Raw genomic sequence first — 20,850 nt, 5'->3', positions numbered from 1 at the left:
GACTGGAAAATGGACTTCAGACCGCTCGCTGGAGGTACTAATGTGAGGATTAAGCAGAGATTAACAAGCTCCACTTAATTCTATTAAGAGTTACTACTCAACCTGGGTGCTTATTCCTGGTCAGTAGACAGATTTAAACAGCCCATTCAGACAACAATTTGATGATATTTATAGAAAAAAGGGAATGAATTGAGATTTGTTAAGTAATGAGACATACCATGACACACTTTGTATTTATTGCATTGTGCAGTTCATGCATAAAATGTACAGTGCTTACATAATCAACATTTGAATTTAGCCCATTTTGGAATTAGAAAAAATTCAGAATAGAAAAGGTACATATTCACATCGGTATACAGTATAGTATCAGAAGTGCAGAATCATCAACCCCCTCCTCAGCGCTCAGATGGTGCAGTCCAGTGAAATAAGCAAGGAAGGGGTTGGGAAAGTGAGGGACTTTGAAGTGAGGCTGTGATTTAAAGAAGAAAAAAAAACAGTAATGGAAAGTGTGTTGAGGCAGCAATAAGCAGGAAAGAACATGAAACGATAGAAAGAATCAAATCTCTCATATAACTTTGCATCAAAGATGTATTGAGGTGATTATGCACTATGTGATACAAAGACACAAGTGAGGATCATCTGGAAATCACAGTCTGATTTAAAAAAAAAATGTAAGTTAGTTTATTGTGATGAAATAAAACAGCATTTATAGTTTGGAAGCATTTCTTGGAACTTACTTTTTTTTTTTTTTTACACAGTTGCATTTCTTGTTTTCATTATGATCCCTCAGACAGAGTTTTTATGCAGACCTGGAAGGCATCTATGAGGTCTTTACAGTGCTCTGCTCCCTTTTCCTTGATACTGAAACACAAAGTCACATTTCACAGACAAATGCAAAACAAATCGAGCCGAGTGACGGAAGCCGCATGGACACAGACTTCTAAAAACAGACTTCCGTTTGTGTCAAAGAGCTTATTCCGGCATGGACTGATATTATTGTATTTGAGCTCAAACCCTTTATCTGCCTTTTCTTTTAACTGCATGAATACAAGCGAGTAATCTGTGTAGAAGCTCTTCTGACACTAATCACTGCATGTGGACATACGCCAAATATCTGCTGCTCCCTGCATGCACGTAACATGAACCGACAGCCAGGCAAGAATCAGTCCAGTGCAATAGGTCATACATGTGGAGGGGCTATTTTAAAACTTCAGATCTATTTCTGCTTCTCAAGACATTTATGATACGGTACACAACCTTATGTAAGCGCCATTGCATTCACTCCAATGAAGTGAGTAGAAATAGAGGCATTATAAACACGTATTCTACATTAAGTCTGATTAGAGTTAATGGTCTCCCCACAGGCCCTCTAACAAGCTGATCATTTGAATGACGTTATGCATAGAACTCAATTAGTGATGACCACAGAGCTCCCATTATCAAACAGGAACCGAAACACAGAGGAACGAATCTATCTTGAGCTCACAAAGTAATACAAAGATGTTGCATTTCTGCACCTCCACATTGACAAGAAAAAGCACTTTTGATTAAAAAAAAAAAAAAGTTTTTTTTTTCAGACGGTTTCTGCTTCTGTGATTTTTTTTTTCTTTTTAATCATTCCAGTCACAGCTCACCATTTATCAATGTCCTCTTTGATCACCTGGCAGGGCGCTGGCACAGTGTCGTCAGGCTTTGGCATTTTGACAGAAGAGAGCTTGAGTTTAGTGGAGGAGTGTTGCCACGAGAGCTGCAGTCAAGTATGGTTACAGATAGAGGTGAAGGAACGACAAGTCAAGGAGGAGGGAGGGCGGAGGGAAGTCAGCCTGATAGTGACCGTGTGTGATATGCTTTTAAAGGCGGAATTCCAAAATGTAATAGTGGTTGTGAATTGTAAAGAAAAAAAATCTTTAAATCTGCGTTTCATTTGTTATATTGGAAGTGATACTTTTTTAATCTGGCCTATTTACACCGATCAGCTTATATAATTTTGGGCACCCAAAACATTCCTTCATCCCTGTCTGTTGTTTTACTTGGCAGAGAGCTTTTGTTTCGCCGGATTAAATTTTGAGAATCGCAACATTTGTTTGAACAATCACACTTTGAATTACCATGACAAAACACATAAATAATGCAACCGCTATTCCACATAGTATCTTGAATTTAAATGCTTTCAGAAAAATAAAAGTATAAAGCACATGTCAGTAGAATTGGTGTAGTTAATACTATTACAACAATATGTTTTTATTACATTCAGATGTGAAAACCATGCACAATCTATAACAATCATCTCGTAGAAATGAATGTCTTCAGGTTTGCAGTGTGCGTCTCAAACTAAATATGGCAATACAATGAAATGAAATGACATTGGGAGCCTGGCAGGTGCACTGTGGTTAACGCTTTTACCTCAGCAAAAAATGTTGTCTGGGTATTGTGACATCAATTCTGTGTAGCGTTTGCATATTTTCCTTGAGTGTGGGCTATTTCCTGGTACTTGGATTTCCTCCTACATGCTTTTGAGGTTAAACGATAACTTTAATTTGCCTGTAGCTCTAAATGTAAACTAGTGTGGTTGTCTGTCCCTCTTGTATTTGCCCTGTGGTGGACTGGTCCATCCTGTCTATTGTGTACCTTCACTGTGGTCACCGGCTCTGTTAAGTGTGTACATGAATGGGTAAATGTCACTGGGAGATACTTCCTTTATTTGTGCGTTGAAAGTTATTAATAACATATTCTAAAATTGTAATACCGTAAGTATAAAACTGACCTTGGCCTTTGGTGGACTTCAGCAAATATCATCTATTATTCCATCCCTTTGGTGTCTACGATTACAGCCCATTCACAATGGCACAGTGTAAAGTGACTGACTGATGTGGGGGTGCTAATGTTACCACAACACGATACTGTAGGTTCTGTACATATCATAAATAGTACAGATCAGGATAAAACAACCCTGGCGTGCAATGTCTCAAAAAGTGGTGGGGAAAAATATGTAAGCGTTGTCACTTCTAAACATATCAATCTTGTTACATGGCTGAAAATCACCACTAGAGGCCGCCCGACACTAACACACACACAATGATGGATTTTCTGAACAAATAAATTGGAACTCCCGAGTCCTGACTGTATGTGATCGTTAAACAAATGGGATTGTGAATATGTGCAGAAATTCACTTTTACAACGCCTTACTTTTCTTGATTTCTGAGAGCAAATCGAACCACCGGGCAGTTAAACTACAGTAAAAGCCAAGTGCAGTGTGTCAGGACTCCGAGAAGCCACATAGTTTGTAATGATGAGCGTAAAATCCAGTGTGCCATCTGCCGGTGTACTAAATTATGTGCATATTGGATTCGGTAAATATTACAGAATAGTGTGGTGTATGAAAATAAAAGTGAAGCCAGTGAGTTTCTCATTACATGCAAACTGCAGTCTGGTTAATTAATTAAAGGAGGGAAATATAAATGTGATTTTTGTTTTTCTTTTCTTGCAGATTGATTGCAGGGATTCAATAAATCTGATTTATGACAGGATTTCTTCTGAGCACTCGGGGAGGAGGGGCTGAAATAAAGTGCAGGAACATAAGAGATGTGAAATGTGGAAAAGCGAGCAGGTCTGGTTGTCCGGTGAATGGAGGTCACCGCAGACAGAAACAGAGAAGGGGTAGAGAGACACAGAGACAGACTGGAAGCGAGGGAGAGAGAGAGAGAGATAGAGATAGAGAGAGAGCGCGCGCGAGAGAGAGCGAGCGAGGGAGGAAGGACGCACGAGCGACCAGCCGCCTTCAAAAATGGCGTCTCCGGGAGGAAAATGAGTAAAAAAAATATCAAAACGCGGCCTTGCTTTCTTTTACACTTCCTCGTTCCGTTTCTCCTCAATATGTTTGGTTTCAGTCGCTTGTGGGAGTGGTGGAAAATCATCTCCGCTTTTTGAACTCGCTCCAGCCCCCACAGTGAAATAAAGAGGCAAGTTTGGAGGAACTGAAAGGGAAAAAAGGGGCAGTTTTTTTTTATTTAGATGCGTCGTTCTTGACAGCTAGCATCTGCTAGCCGCTCCGCTCCGGAGGGGGTGGGAACGATTCTGCCTGCAAAGAGAAGAGAGGAGGAAAGAGAGAGAGAAAGATTTTCAATCTTTCGTTTTTTTTTTAAATAAAAAAAAAGAAAGGGGGGGAAATGGTCGCGTACCACCGTGGCCTTGGTCGTTTGCAATCTTTTGCCCCCACCGTGCTACTAGCAAAGCGCGTAGCCTCCAAACTAGCCTAAAAGAAAGGGGAGGAGAGAGACGGGAGGAGGAAAAAAAAAAAAGGAGGACGCGTTCAAGTCAAATGTTTCTCAGCAATTCGCCCATCGGCGGACAAATCCGCGGCATCTTCATCATGACCGCGACTGATTTCACCCCCAGTCTGCATTCGTGGAAATGATAAATGTGAGCCGCGAAGGAAAAGGAGAGAAAGACTGGCTTTTTTTTTTTTTTTTTGGAGGTGGTTGGATTATAACCCCGTAGACCCCCCTCTTTTTTTCATCCAGCTTTCTCCTCCCCTCCATTTCTCTTTCAATATGCTGTTTTCCACTCCTGAGGACTTGCTTATGAAACCGGGGAAAATAGCCTGAAAGACTGGATTTTTTATTTTTATTTTATTTTTTTATTTTTTGCTCACTGTAATCTGGCCCTTTTTTTTTTTTTTTTTTTGCTTTCATCCTCGGCGCAGCGCACTGTACAGGACATAGATGGATAGGAATTACCCGGGAACAGGCTTCGGAGATTTGGGCGCAGGAGCAGGATGGAGTTACGAGAGATCGGCAAAAGCAAGGTATGCATCGGATTCAGACAATGTGTGCACGCATCGGCTGCTGCCTCGCAGGGCACACGGTGTGACCCATGTAAACAAATTGTCGCCATTGGCTTCAACATGCAGCGCCATGCCTTTGCCATTATGTGGAGTGCATTGTCATCCAAACAGTTGCATAGAAATAATGTTATAAACAGGAATGGATGAGTCGTGGGGGTGGGCGGGGTGGAGAAAGGAAAGGTTGTGGGGATATGAATCGAATGTGATTGACAGACGTGGGTTTTTTTTTTTTTTTTAGGTAGACCTGGCGGGGTGGAGGTGTGTATGTGTGTGTGTGTGTAGAGAGAGGGGGGAAGATGTCTGGAGTATCCATAGGAATTATTGTTCCCTGTGTGTGCAGGCCCCTGACACACAGCCTGATATAGATAAATTCACAGGATTGATAGAAAGAACTGCGAAGAGTGCAGACGCAGCAAAGCCCCTCAGCAGCAGCCCCCATGACAGACATCAACAAGATGAACTGATGCATATTAACGGAGAGGGATGCTTTAAGCACCCCTGTAATTGTTGCGTTGTTTAAAAGAAGAGGAGGGAATGTAGGGATATAAAAAGGTGGAGGTGATGCTACCCCTGTGTAAATTGAGTTTTGGGGATGCATTTTCCCATTAGCATGATCCAGATAATTGATGGTGGCTATAAGACTAGTTAGTGTTCATTTGCATAATAGAAAAATGTGACGAACCCCTCCCGTGCATTCTTGTTTTGTCGAATAAATAAAACAATGGAGATCAACACAGCGTGAAAGCACGAAATTGGGATGAAATTTGCCTGGACTGTGCGTTCTAGCCGTCTTTAGCGTCCGTTAGCCTCGGAGCTAGCGCTAAGGCAGCCACTTGCGGCCTGCGCACGCCAGCATCATTTTCTCGTATTTAGCCGCACATGTGTGACACTTTAACGCACATTTGTTTTACGTGGCACATAGAAGAGTCATTTGCACCACTCGGGGGGGTCGTATTTAGCCGAACAAACCAGCCTGGTGTGTCCATGCAGCCTAGCTTGCGTTTCCGTCGACTTGCACCGTCCAGCTGTTAGCTACATCAACATAATCAGTGCTCAGCACATTCGTCCCTCGCCTCTGGTGTGAGTTTAGAAAACTGCATTTTTTTTTCACCCCCTCTCTGGGTTTTACTTCTGCACATTGGCTTCCCGTGCTTTATTTATGGCGAGGATTGGCCTTGCAGTTTTGGCCTGAGCTGTGCTGCCAGGCGGTGCTACCAGCAGCAACATGCTAACATGTTATCCGGTCAGCCAGGCAGCCACGCATTTCATCTTTTGTAAAGCAACAATCAGCACCTAGGGGACAATCAAAGCTTCCACCAACCCACCATATCAAATGTCCAAAAGGTCCAAATCAGGCTATGTTATGGGAATTTCTTTCTAATTGGTGCAAATTAACCATCTGTCATTATTATTATTATTGTTATTAGTCATTAGAATATTACTCACCTGCATCCGCTTCAATGCACTTTGATTGAATGATCAAGTGGACATTTCAGTTTTTTTTATCCTGGATAAATCAAAGTCACAAACTCGGATTTGAACTTGCAGCCCATTAAAGCTTTATTATGAATATGAACCTCCTCATGACATCTGATGTGTGTTGTTGTCTTGACAATTGACTCTTCTTCAGAATTTCGTGTCCTTTAAAAAAGTGACCCAGGCTCAGGCAACCTTTTTCCTCAGTGATCATGTATTGAGAGCTGATTAGGTTTATGTAAATGTGCTCTGAAATTAATGACACTTCACACACACTCTTGCCTTCCCCCACTTTCTTTCCCAGTCTTGTATATGGGAGTTCCAGATCATCCCACCCTGAATCTGAGCTCCTTCACAGACAAGCCTACGCCACCCCACACCCTCTGCAGGGCTATGCCACCAATCACCACCCAGGGAGCTCTGGCCAAGGCGGGGCTTGGGGAGCAGCTGGACGGAGTTTGGGTAAGATAAATGTCATACCTTCCATGTCACCACCATAAGGGGCCCCACAATGAATTATGTCTGTCCATGCAAGCCCTGGTGGATTGTTGTCTTTGAAAAATGTGTTCTTTTATATCTCAATCAAGTTGTTGCTATAGATGTTTAAACCTACATTCTTATGCTGAAGACACCTATTATAACTTTTGACATCCTATTTGAGATTGTGAATTGCAGGTTGCCAAACACAAAACTTGTTTAATTAGCTTTTCCTAATTTATACATCTGTCCAGCCAACTGTGCATATCTATAATGTTATTCAAATACTTGATATGACCGTTCTTTTCTTCTTTCAGGTCTGTCGGGGCTGTTTGACACTGGCCTTCACCATGCCAGCCCCTCTGCCCCGGATGCCTCTGTCATGAATCTGATCTCAGCCCTGGAGTCCCGGGGTCCCCAGCCTCCACCCTCTGCTTCCTCTCTTCTCTCCCAGTTCCGCACGCCGTCCTGGCAGACAGGTGGGGCTGCGTTAGATCCTCCCTGATGTGCTGACATTCAAACAGGCCCCACTGTCAATATGACATTTGGAGGGAAAAAAAACCTCTCCTAATGTTTGGCTGCATTATTATTCTGATGGCGTTAGTATGTACCTGTTCTCAAATACAGTGTAATGTTTTACTGTACTTGTTATTTATAAAGATTTTCCTGTTTTTATTATTCTATTCATCTTAATTAAAATCATAACTTGTTGATTATCGAGTATTTTTACAATGTTTTTCTTTTTCTCTAACAGCAATGCACACGCCTGCTCCTCCTGAACTATTCATCTCCGGAGCGCTTCCCGGCTCCGGCTCATTCCCCTCCTCCTCCGCTCTATCAGCCTATCAACATCCGGCATCCTTCTCCAGAAGCTCTTTTCCTGCTGCATCTCTGTCCCTCCAGGACACACCCACATTTAGCCCCACGTCCAATGGCTTGCTCTCCCCACATGACCCCCTGATACACATCAAAGCCCCCTCCCAGTCAAGTCTGGGTTTTGACAGACTCCTGTCCTCACAGGGTGCTGCTGCAGCTGCCTACAGGGGCAGCCAGGATCCCACAGGCGCCACATCAGCTCAGGCATCCTCTGCCAGACACCTGCAGTCTCACCAGTTCAACCTGCTGTCATCACAGCTTCAGGATCAATCCTCCCAGCTGTATAACCCATCAGTGTTCTCCTCAGCCCAGCCCCAGCCTCAGTCCCAGCCTCAGTCCAACTCGGCTCAGGAGAGAGCCGTGCCGCGACAGGACAGTGTTATTAAGCACTACCAGCGGCCCACGCCAGCGCAGTCACAGCTCTCATCCTCTGCTGCCCACTCCCTGCAGCACTACCTCAGCTGTGGTGGGGCGGGGTACCAGCAGATTGCCACCCATCACAGGCATGCGAGTCTTTCTTGCAGCCCACTGGGTGACCAGAGCCCCTCGTCTGACCACAAACCCGCCGCCCGCACTGAGCAGTATCGGCCAATTATTCAGCCTCCGTATTCATCCTCCTCCTCCTCTTCATCTTCTTCCTCTGCTGGTAAAGGTACCAAAAGCAGCTCCAGCAGTGGCTATTCTTCTGGCAGTTCGGCGTCATCTTCACGGACTCCTCACACGCCCCCTTCTGCTTCCTCTACCTCCTCATCCTCCTCCTCTTCGTCTGCCACCTCTGGGGCTCATCCCTCCAACTCAATTCCCACTTCAAGTTCAAGTGCAGCCCCTTCCAGGCAGCAGCCCCCCCCACAGCCAGCGCCGCCGCCTCCAGCCCCCCAGCAGCAGCCACCTGCCACCTCCTCCTCAGCTCCTCAGTCTCTCACTAAATCCTGCCTTTCAGGCTATGGTTCTCCTGTCCCACCTGTCAAGACCTCCACCTCTGCTCTCACTGGACAGACCCCACCCCAACAACAGACACAGTCATATTCCCCTAATCAGCCTCCGACATCCCACCTGGCTCAGTCCTACGGAGGCTTCAATTCGCCACAAGCGCAAGATTTGAGCTCTGGTACAGGTGGGAAAGGCTACGGGAGTTTAGGGGGACGAAGTCAGTCTTACTCCACTGACATATACGGGGCTGATTCCGCTTATGGATCACTTCCCTCCTCTCTTGGTGGCGCTGGAAGCCCATCACTTGGCTATGGAGCCCCAGGTCACTCGCCTGCTCTTTTAAGATCGAGTGGTTCATCAGGTAGTGGAGCGTCTGGCGGAGGAAGCAGCAGTGGCGCAGGGAGTGGAAACTCTGGGTCAGGAGGCGGGACTGGAAACGGTATGAGCAGTGAGAGAGGTGGAGGAGGCAGCGCTGGAGGTTCTTATCACATTCCCGATTCCAGCCCTTCTCCGTCAGGCAACTCTGGCATCATCCGTCCAGGGTTGCACTCCCCAGTGCCCACCTGCCCCACGCAGTCTCCAGGAGGCCCCGGCTCAAACAAGTATATTTCCTCTGTTCTGTCTCCCACTTTTCTGTCTTCCCCACAAGGATTCCCTGACACCAGAGGCCCCAGTTCCCAACCTCAGTCCTATCATTCCACGTCCTCCAAAACAAAGGCGGACACCTCCATGCTCGGAGTGGGCTCTCAAAGATCCCAAGAGGAAGTAGATGATGATGATGAGTTTCTGATCCAGCACCTGTTACAAGCGCAAGCAAGTCCTGCCCCACAAGCTGCTCATCACCATTCACAGCAACAACCCCAACAGACCCCGCAGCAGACGCAGCCTCAGCCCCAGTCAGTGCCACCAACCACTGACTCTGGGAAAGGCATGAGCTATGACATGAGCAAAACTTCTGAGGAGAGGTACCACCCACAGAGTGTCATACGCACCCACAGTGCCACAGCCACAGCTGGAGTCGGAAACACAGGCTCGGGAGGGTCTATCTCAGGGCTGGACAACCAGCTGGAGATGTCACTAAAGAAACAGCAGCAGCACCAACAACACCATCATCAGCAGCAACAACAGCAGCAAAGAAATGAGAGGTCTGTTGGAAGCAGCAGGAGCAGCAGTGGGAGAGGCAGCACTGACCAAGTACACTCCCATCTCCATCATCATGACAGCTTAGGCTCAGTTGTCCACTACGGTCGGGGTGACCCATATACTCAGCACTCCCTTGCGCCCCAGCACTCCTCGCACAGTCAGCATGTGTCGTCACATTCACAGATACCGCCTCACACCCAAATGGAGCTCCAGAAGAAGTCCCAGGAGCGCACAGAAATACCGTATCCCCAGAAAACACCGGAGGTTCAGCAGCAGCATTCCCAGTCTCAAGCCGCTGCGTCCCTCATGGACTCTCCCACTGACCAGTCCCGTCAGCCGCCCCATCTGCTCCAGTCCGTGCTGTCCCACACCACCCGCAACAAGCTTGAGCCCCACCAACAGCACCACAAAATGGACTCTCATCGACAGCACCAACAGCATCACAAAATGGACTCCCACCAACCGCATCAGCAACACCCGAAAATGGACTCCCACCCTCAGCATCAGCAACACCACAAAATAGACTCCCATTCTCAGCAGCAGCACTCCATCAGCCAACAACAGGCCGTGATGGAGAGTGCTGGTGCCAGACTTGGCTCCAGTAAACACCAGGCTCCGTCTCAGTCGCAAACCACCCAGCTCCAGCTTCAGCTGCAGTCTCAAGCTCTGGAGGTGGCAGCCGCTCACTACAACCACGGGGCACATCAGCACGAGCCAAGCCAAGTCAAACAAAGCTCTGTTGTGTCCTCCTTGGACATGCTGGAGCGCTCTCTTTCTCAAACATCCAGCACAGATGTTGCAGTTGCGGAAGACAGACGCGGCGGTGCAGGCAGCGCGGGCAGGAATGGTGGCAGCAGCGAGCGTCACAGACAGCAGGAGCAGCAAAGGCAGCACCATCAGCAGCAGCAAAGCCACCACTCGCAGCAACACTCGGCTTCCGAGCTCCACTCCTTCCTCACCGAGCCCGATATCGGTTTATCCTCGACGCCTCACATGCACCATCTCTCGCAGCATCACGCACAGCAGCAACAGCAGCAGCACCCGACCTCGCAACACCAACAAACCCACTCCCACCACCACCCTCAGCAACAGCCCCCCCACCCTCACCACATACCCCCATCATCTGCCTCTGCTCACTCCCAACCGCAGCCAGACCCCCAGCAGCCTCTATCCTCCCAGCTCCCCCCTCAGCAGAGCCAACTGGACCAACAGCGCTCAGAGCAACACCAGTTTGACACCGTCAGCCCGGTAGAGAAAGCAGACCAGAATCAGCAGAGCAATCGCTTTGTCCCATTAACTTCTATCTGCTTCCCGGACTCCCTTCTTCAGGATGAGGACCGCTCTTTTTTTCCAGGAATGGAAGACATGTTTTGTGCAGAGGACTACAAGTCGAGCTGTGCTGGAGGAGCTGGACCCGGGCAGGAGGAGATGAATGAAAGTCACACTGGGCAAGAGGGATTGGACTCCATGAAAGGCGGGCAGAATGCAGGAGGGGCAGGGGGAAATAGTGGAGCGAGCTATGACATGATGGGGCACCACGGGGGAGATCAGGGTTATGAACCATACTGCCATGGCCTGGAAGAGCCGAGCAACAACACTATGACTCTGGATCTAGATTCTCTGAAAACACATGAGCTTCCTTCCACTGTCAACACTGAACAACTTGGTTTGATACAGTCCCAGGGCCCAGCTATGGGTATGGGCTCCAATACTGCTGGTCCGAACAACTCTGGAGCTAAAATGTCTGCTGGGCCTGGAGGTCCTAACCCAGGACCGGGTTCTGGGGGACTCCAGTCTCCAATTTTCTGCTCATCTCGTCCCAAGAAGCTCCTCAAATCCAGCTCTTTCCACCTGTTGAAAGAGCGCAGGGATCCTAACACACTGCCTAAGAAAAGTTACGCTCAAGAATATGAGTTTGAAGACGACGAAGATAAAGCCGATCAACCGGCTGATATCCGGTTGAACAGCCGGAGGCTCCCGGATTTATTGCCAGATTTGGTGTCCAGCTGCAGAAAGGGAGGAGGGGGAAGTGGATCTCTTAGCCCGTTGATGGGTGACATTGATTTCTATCACTCCTCTGGATACTCATCTATGAGCTCGCACTCCCTCTTGCCACCAGACGGACCCAAGAAGAGAGGCCGAAAGCCTACCCGGCCAAAAAGAGACGGCCCCCCGAGGCCAAGAGGCAGACCTCGCATCCGGCCCATGCCTGAGCCCTACACTCCACGAGGCATGATGGGGGAGATGGGTGCATCCCCAGTGGGAGGGGCGTTCAACGTAGAGGGCCGGGGCAGGGGCAGGGGCCGTGGTAGTCGAGGTAGAGGCGGCCGGAGGGAGGATATGTACATGGAAATGAGCGGGAAGGAGCAGGATCAGATGCACCATCATCACCTCCAGCAACAGCAGCTCCATCACCAGCCTCAGCAGCAGCAACACGAGCCGATTCCACCTCTCAAGGTCAGTTGCACACTATCGAGGGTATGTTTAATGTGCTTCAAACGGGTTCGGTGTGATAAATGTAAAAACAAACAGTAGTTATTAAAGTATGCTGTACTTCTCTGTGGTAACACAACAAAACACTGAATGAGGTGAGTCACATGTGAGACTCCAAAGGATGTGTGCACAATGAAAAGGAAGGTCAATCAATACCTGCACATCTTGGAGTTTATTTCTGTTTGGCTGCTTTATTGCTTATTTATTGTCAGACTCGCCATTGTTCAGCTCAATCAGTCTCGAGTTAAATGCTAGCGATTGGGAATGATTGTCATGTACACTGGAGGGAAAACATTTTTTCATGACTGTTTTCTTTGTTTCGTTTCAGATCAAGTTACCCATTGGTACGCTGTCGTCCTCTGATGCATTGCTGAGGACGGACTCTTTGTCTGGCACGGACCCTGCTTTGTCAGACGGCTCTGTTGGCTCAGCTCCCTCTCTTGGTTTAAGTCCTGGCCCCCCCTGCAGCACCGAAAGCAACAGAAATCAAGACAAGAACAAGCAGAAAAATCAGATGATGAGTGAAGGAGTCGATGAAGAGGGACTGGAGGAGAGGGTAACGGCTCCAGGACTGTTTTATGATTTTTGTTTTGATTTTTGGCTTTCAAAAGAAATGCAGAAGACAATACAGTTCACTAAATATTGCAGTAAAGAATAAATTACATAAATTGCTAAATGATACTGATGAGGTTAAACATCTGCGAAAATATCACCATGATCTTGCTTTTATAATGATTAAGTACTTGTGGAGTTGAATGTTGAAAGATTTCAAGTTTGCTGCTTTGGAAGAGTTTGAGCCAAAACTTTTGTGTGTGTTTCTCTTAGGGAGACGAGAAAGATTCGGAGTCCAAGGCGGGATTTGTTGCTTCTTTCTTGGACTTCCTCAAAACGGGTAAAAGACCTCCAGGCTTGGACATTTCACCTGGGATGGATGCGGACAACGGCGAAACGTCACCCTGCAAGTCAGGGGGTTTACGCCCACTGTCACCCGCACCTCCCCCGCCGCCGCCACCACCTCCCTTTGGGGACAGTGAAGGGAACGGGGGCCTGGCTCTGGGCAACTGTCCAAGCCCCAAACGCTTGGAGGACGAGCTCAAGAGGAACCTGGAGACCTTGCCCTCTTTCTCCTCTGACGAGGAGGACTCCGTGGGAAAGAACCAGGACCTCCAGAAGAGCATCTCCTCGGCCATTTCTGCTCTGTACGACACTCCTCAGCTGACGACAAACATCCAGCCCCCTCTGCCTCCTCCGCCTCCCCAGCCTCAGCATCCGCCGTCCCCGCTCACCCCCACGCTGCAGCCTCCTACGCTGAGCCCCCAGCCGACCATGCTCACCCCGCACGCCCAGCAGCCCCAGTCCAACGAGCCAGACCTCCTTCAGCCAGAGGATGGGGACATGGATGAAAACAAGGAGGAGGAGGAGGACGAGGAGGAGGAGGAGGAGGAGAATGAGGAGGAAAGAAGCACAGGAGGGGATGAGGAGAGTGACATGACAGAGGAAAGAGAACCACAGCTGGAAACCCTGGGTGCCCCCAAGCTTGATGGTGAGGCTGGCCTTTCTTTTCATCTCTTGTTCTGGTTATTTGCTTTTTTTCTTGAACTCAGAAAAAGCAACACATTTATTTGAAAAGTGGGATTTTATGTAAAAAAAAAAAATCAATTGAACTAAATTTGCTATCCTCCTTCATTCTCTCCAGCTCCTCTCCCGGAGATTCCTCCAGAGCCCGTGACTCCTGAACCTCCATCTGTCCCTCCATCTCCTGCCTCGTCATCCTCTCCATCTCACTCCCCGCTCCCTCCGCTCTCGCTCCCTTCACCCCCTCCTCCGCCAGAGGAACAACAGGAGGATTCCCAGCCTTTAAGCCCCACCGCTCCCACTTCGTCGCCGTCCCCGCCACCTCCCCCACAGGCTGCCGTCCCCCAGCCCGCCACTCCCCCTCCTCCCGCCCCCCCTCCTCCTCCAGCCTCCCCTCCACCTCCGTCGTCGGCTCAAAAGGAGTCTCCCATGCCGTCGCCAGAGTCCCCCGCCTCCCCGGAAGAGCCCCCGCCTCCCAAGATCACCTCGCTGCATCTCGCCCAGAAGCAAGAAGATGCTGCCATTGTTGGGGAGAGTGAGGAAGATGAGAGCGAGAGTGGAGGGGAGGGCATCTTCAGAGAAAGAGACGAGTTTGTCGTGCGGGTTGAGGACATTCGCACTCTGAAGGTATTTTTTTCGTGAACGTGCTTAAAATGTGTGCCGCTCACAACGAGAAGTCCAAAACACTTGATCCCAAGTTGCCATTCAAGAAACAGCAATAAGATGTTGAAGGTCATAAATGAATGTTACACTGATCTCTGTGTTGTGTGTTTTGGGCACAGCTGGCCCTGCAGACGGGCCGCGAGCCGCCTCCCATCTGGCGGGTGCAGAAAGCCCTGCTACAGAAGTTCAGTCCAGAGATCAAAGACGGGCAGAGACAGTTCTGCGCCACAAGCAACGTGAGTTCACCTCGAGTCCTCGGTAACCCATCCACACCTGCAAACGGCTACGCCGAGCTGGATACTTCTCACTGCTCTAATTGTAGCAATGTATAAAGTCTGCATAGCCTGCTCTTTGATGATGCAACAACATGCATTGTAACATCCACATTGAGGATACTTAACCCCAAGATTGTGTGTTCTTCTCTTTATTGCCCAGTATCTTGGCTACTTTGGGGACGCTAAGAGGCGATATCAGCGGATATATGTGAAGTTCCTGGAGAACGTCAACAAGAAGGACTATGTTAGAGTCTGCTCTCGGAGACCGTGGCGTAGAGCCACGCCGGCTCTCAGGTATCTATCAGGTCTATTTACGAATATTAAAAACGTGAAAAGGTGTCTTATTTTTGCTGGTTGATTTTTTGAATATAAAAACACAATATCAAGAAAATGTGGCTGTCGCAGTTTGACTTTACATTCTGTGGACTCTACAAATAAAACTGAAGCCTCTCCAGTTTTAAACACCTTTGAGGCCCTTGGTTCACTGACTCGCATACATGAGTGGTAATTTACAGTTGACACATCACCATTGTGCCTTACGGTAAAAACGGGTGATTTCATGTGTCTCTGGAGGTTGTACTGACTGTCCTCGATGTATAAATGCATTGTGTTATCCTCATTCCCCTCGTCTGACAGACGTCAGTCTGTCCCCAGAATGGCGTCCCCTCCTTCCAGCCAGGTGCCACCCAGAGCAGTGGAGAAAGAGGAGAGGGTGGCTCCGCCAGTGCAGCGTGAAGAGAAGGAGAAAACCAGAACTGCGGCGACAAAAGAGCGAGAGAAGAAGGAGACCCCAGCGGCTGTGCACAAAGTGAAGGAGAGAGAGCGGGAACCGGAGAGGGAGAGGGAGAAACGGGTGCAGCAGGAGAAGACGGAGAAACGCGGAGGGGCAGCAGAACGCGGCCGAGCAAAGGAAGAGAAGAAGGCACTGGAGAGGAAGGAGAAGGAAAAGCCTGAGCGGCCACCCAAGTCTAAGCCCGCCAAAGTCAAAGCGGAGCCACCGCCCAAGAAGAGGAAGAAGTGGCTGAAGGAAGTACCTTCATCATCTGACTCGGATTCATCGGATGAGGCAGCTAGTGAAAATGAAAGTGAGTCTTCACTACGATCTTGTGTGCTGGACTCTCTTTCTTCAGCAATAAAATCTTTTTTTTTTTTTTTTTTTTTAAATGTGTTAAACTATTATTTGTCTGCCCAGTGCCCGTGAAAGGCGGAGTGAACAACCGTGCCATGAGGGAGATGTTCAGGAGCTACGTGGAGATGCTGGTGAGCACGGCGCTGGACCCCGACATGATTCAAGCTCTGGAGGACACAGACGGTGAGAACAGCACGACTCGGCGTGGAAAGAAAAAAAAAAAACATTTAATCTACAGGCGCGTCGAAGACAGAGATGAAATAAATAGCTTTAATGCAGGCTGGATTATACGAGTACAGCCCTCTAATTCCACTAGATCACCATGTTTGCCTGTATATTTTTCTGTCGCTTTGATGTGTGCACTTAAACAATTGGATGGAGGCTTTTTCGATGGCGCTTTCAAAAGTGGGGAAGTTCGGGCAGGTTCGGTAAACATCACCGCTGAGTGTCAGCTGCCAGGCTTTTTGGGTCACAGCTGGACAAACTGTTCTCACAATGGCAGGGGGGGGGCTTGTCGTTGAACATTTCTCATGCAAATTTCAGTGAATGCCAACAAACAAGGTGTGAAGGGTGGGAGGGGAAGCCCCGGGAATGCTGATAGATCAGGAGCCAGAAAGAGCTGCTTTGAATTTGCCCTTGGTATTTAAATGATTGGCAGCTGTATGAACGATGACTAATGAAACGTCCGTCCCTTTGATTGGCTGTCAGATGAGCTGTACCTCCCTCCGATGAGGAAGATCGACAGCATCCTCAGCGAGCAGAAGAGGAGGCTGTTGAGGAGAGTCAGCATGAGCTCTCAGCACCAGGTAATCTGCCCTGAATGCGCCGCTTCATTCTCCATTCCTCTGCGCCAAAGTCACACCTGATATTTTCTCCCTTTTCATTCACTTTGTATAAATGTGCAGCAATTTTTTGGCGCATTGAACAAATTTAGGCCTCATAGTTAAAATTATTCATAAGCTTTGTCATTAAAAATGCCAACACATCTAATAGAAACAGATAATAAACAATTATATTGAAGAAGAATCTATTGATTACATGCCACATCACTCTGATCACCGTGTTAAGGGTGTAGGTCCAAACATTGTCTGTTCTAAAATGTGATCACTGACATCACTGTGTCACTAACAAAATGAAAAAAAAAAAAATCAACATGCAGTTCCTATTTTTAGATCTTGTGTAGCATACATGCAAATTATGTAATATGTGGCAGCCTTCATCGCCTTTAATACTTCATCATGCAAATAAGGTAACACATTTGTCCCATCAAGACGACGCAGAAGTGCAGCCTTCCCGTACAAACGAATTGAAGCGACCCTGTTTTGTGCTTTGTTTTAATTGTTGGAAGTGACTCTTCTTAACCCACTTTTTCACTACATTGAACAATAATTAACCGGCCTTCTTCATCACGCAACGTTGTTTGTTTCTTCATTGGTTTTTTTTTGTTGTTTTGTTTTATTTTTATTTTCCTGACAGTCTCTCTTCCTCTTCCTCTACAGGAGGTCTTGCATGCTTACCCCCAGATCATCGTCGACCCCCTGGACTCTGGAGTGGTGAGGCTGCGGCTGAGTGGGGAAGCTTACAACCGCAAGACCCTGAACAGAGTCAAGAAGACGCTTCCTAAACCACAGGTATTTATAGCTGCTGTGAACGGTCACGTAATTCCTGCATTGTTCACCTGTTAAAGTTTAAACTCCTTAATTGGTTTAATTCCCTCTGCATTGCGGCAGTCAATGGAGCCAAAATGCTAAACGTTGTGGGAATGTCCGGATATTTATGGGCCTTTTCTTTTCTTTTTTTTAAAAAGATTTTTCATCTTGGGGAGATTTTAATCCCGCGATCAGGTGATTCTGATATTTGAAGACAAAAGTGTTAATGCCACACATCAGGATAAAGATTAAAATTAGGAAATGAAACCGCCTGCCGAATTACCCATCGCCGTGACGTTTTGTGCGAAAGACGGCACCAGCTCAGTTTCCAAACCCGTTTCACGTTTGCTATTTTCTACCTTTTCCTTGCAGGACCTTAAACTGTCAGCTGAGACGTACCGGATCTACAGTCTCTACCATTCCCTGCATCACTATAAATACCACACCTTCTTACAGTGCAAGAAAGAGGTGAGCCCGCTCTCTTTTGTTCGTAATGTTGTGAGAAAGAATTGTGGGAGAGCAGAGGTCCGGATGTCGTCTTCTTTCTTTGTCGTCGTGTCCCAGTTTGTTTACAGTTTTGTGTGTGTGTGTGTGTGTGTTTTTCTTCAGACCAACACCATCGAGCAGGCAGCCGAGGACCCCGGCCAAGAGGAAGTGGTGCAGCAGTGCATGGCCAACCAGAGCTGGCTGGACACTCTTTTTGGATCCTTCATCGACCTGCTCACGCTCAGCACCAAAGCCTGAGCCGGCTGGATCAAAGACACTGAAAACGAGGGGGGGAAAAAAGAGAAAAGAAAAACGGAAGAAAACACAAACATGGACAAATAGAGTCCCGCTGTACAGCCCCCAGACCCTTCTTCAAGTCTTTAAGATCTGAGGATGAATTTTTTTTTTGTTGCGGCCCTTTCACAAACGCGGGAGGTTCTGTCGACGCGACCTCGGACACTGGCCTCAGTTTTCTTTTGTTCTATTTTCTTGATGTTGATCAATGACTAAAGGAAAAGTCTTGCTTTTGTGAGAAGAGGACCCCGCCCACCGCCGCCACCTGACGCAGGTGGCCACCGACGGGTCAAGAGGGACTTGACCAGTGGTGAAAAAGGGAGTGAGGTGGACGGACGAGGAGGAGGAGGAGGAGGAGGAGCCGTAACGCCAAGTCAAAGGAGGAGCCACTGACATCTCGTGAACTGTGTGTCATAAAGACAATAGAGAAACTATTACTGCTTAGTTTTTACATAAATTATTTTTTTGAAAAGACTAACATCAGCTGTTGGCTTTTGAAAAGAGTGGAAGAGGGTGAGAATGCTTTTTAAACTGCGTGTAGAGTGTGCCGTGAACAGTGTGATCCGGACTCGTCTACGGATGGAAACATTAAATGTGTTAATAATCCTCTATTCTTTCTTTCTGTCTCTCTCTCTATTTCTTTCTCTCTCTCTCTCTCTCTCTTTCTGTACTATGTGCAGGGCAGCACCAGTCAGCTGTGTGATAATATATAAACACATTTTTATTATTTATATGAGGAGGTTTTTAACTTAAACTCTCACAAGCCGCTGGTTAGCTGCCCGAACGTTTTAAAAAGAAAAAAATAAGTTTTTACTTTCCACAGGTTCAGTATACAATCATAACCCACATATCCAAGTCGTCTTCCCCTCTATACAAAAGAACAGACCTTGAGACAGAAATATTGTATCAAATACAGTGGGTGTAAAATAACTTTGAAAAAAACAAACAAAAAAAAAGGATGAAAGGAGAGAAAAAAGGCGAACGGCAGAATCTATTTGAAACTTAACATTTGTTGTGCTTCAGTTCAATCATCAGTCATGCAGGTGCAAAGAAAAAGAAGTAAACTATCCATTTCCCGTTAGGGAAGAATGAGTATAAATACGTAATATTTAAAGAGGTCATTTCATTTTTATCATTTTGATGTTTGTGCATACTATGACTTATTTTGAAAACAATCTAATTTTCCATAAAAAAAGGAAAAAAAGATGTGTAAATACTGTACAGTTCTTGATGAAATTCTTTGTCCTTCTGTACATTAACTCCTGTATTTGAGAAACAAATAAAATCAGCAAAGAACAATTTCAGTTTCATTTCTGGGCTGTGTGCATGCGTGGGAACGTCTGATTGGGCAGTGTTGAACCGTTATTTGAAAGTGAACTTTATTTCAATGGTATCTCAGATAAATCTTATTAAGCACTTAACAGACTAAATGAGTAAAACAACGTTACAACAACGCCTTTGGAAGAGAAGGGAGTGGGAAAAACAACAGACCAACAAGTGTTTTATACTTGCTTTTTATGTGTTAATTTCAAATTGTGGCTTTAAATCGTCTCTATTTGTGATTTCGTGAAGCGCATTACACTCACTCAAATCTCAAGCTGCACGTTTTGTTGGTTGATTCTGATTTTTGACATGAGATCATGTTAACTGGAGGGATCTGCAGACACTTCTAAATATCTGGTGAGTCCAAACCGTCTGTAGCTCCCGTCACTGCAACACTTCTGGTTTTAAATTCATTTGCCGGTAATACTTAAATCAGTTTGTGATCTTTTAAAATTATATTCAAAATGTATCTTAGTAATATGATTCACAGTTTAACCCTGACTTCATCCCTTTTCATTATTTCTTCTCCGAAACTAAAAGAAAAAAAAAAGTATTTATAAAGAACCAATATTAACATCTGAAGGCAGTTTCACAGAGAATTAATTTCTATTTTTTTTTTACACTGATGTGAAAATAATCTCTTCACGCAATTTTAAGTGCTCAATCTGCTAGTTAATTTAGCCAAAGTCTTTATTTGAATCTGAATTTGTAAAGACGAAACAAAACTTTATGGAACTAACCATGTATATATATCAAACAGCACATCAGACATTTAAGTGTTATGTTTATTTAGATATATTTATTTAGTGTTTTTCTTTTTACTATTTCCTGATGTGGTGACTCCGGCATATTGTTTTATTTTTTTGCACTTAAAAAAACCCCCAAAACAATCTTTTTTGTGATACTATTGTTTTCTATGTATATTTTAAAATAAAAAGTTGCAATGACTATTGCCAGCTGTAAGAAAAAGGGAGCATCAGAGCACAATGAACAGATGTGAATTTAAATATATATATATATATTTTTTTATCAACCTTTCTACTGGAATTGTGGTTTGTATTGTTCATTGTCGCTCATATATCATAAAGGCGTCACAGTGCTGTTGTTTACATACGACGTCAAACTCTCTAGAAAAATGTGCTTTCCCAAGATATAGCTGATGACATGAACGTGTAACAAATATTTAGGGAGGCGTCAACATGGAAAGTCCAAGAAAT

At 46.3% G+C, this 20,850-nt stretch overlaps 1 protein-coding gene and 1 long non-coding RNA gene across 2 annotated transcripts; one reads left to right on the top strand and one right to left on the bottom strand.

Moving 5' to 3' along the window:
* Positions 1-219: 219 nt before the first annotated feature.
* On the bottom strand, positions 220-1,776 carry LOC308146092. Its single transcript, XR_013937097.1, has 3 exons — positions 1,635-1,776; positions 738-861; positions 220-469 (listed from the first exon to the last, which is right to left on the bottom strand). It is a non-coding gene; the product is annotated as an uncharacterized lncRNA (long non-coding RNA).
* A 2,854-nt stretch (positions 1,777-4,630) lies between these two features.
* On the top strand, positions 4,631-19,594 carry prr12a (proline rich 12a). The gene is made up of 15 exons (XM_080517695.1): positions 4,631-4,805; positions 6,625-6,782; positions 7,115-7,276; positions 7,552-12,203; positions 12,568-12,795; positions 13,065-13,782; positions 13,936-14,441; positions 14,597-14,713; positions 14,913-15,046; positions 15,389-15,837; positions 15,945-16,064; positions 16,590-16,687; positions 17,381-17,512; positions 17,903-17,998; positions 18,140-19,594. The coding sequence occupies exons 1-15, from the start codon at positions 4,723-4,725 to the stop codon at positions 18,272-18,274; spliced, it is 7,788 nt and encodes a 2,595-aa protein (XP_080373821.1). The 5' UTR covers positions 4,631-4,722; the 3' UTR covers positions 18,275-19,594.
* Positions 19,595-20,850: the final 1,256 nt, after the last annotated feature.

Source organism: Blennius ocellaris (genome assembly GCF_963422515.1).
Source record: "Blennius ocellaris genome assembly, chromosome: 21".
NCBI lineage: Eukaryota > Metazoa > Chordata > Actinopteri > Blenniiformes > Blenniidae > Blennius > Blennius ocellaris.
This window is presented reverse-complemented; position numbering and strand designations above follow the sequence as displayed.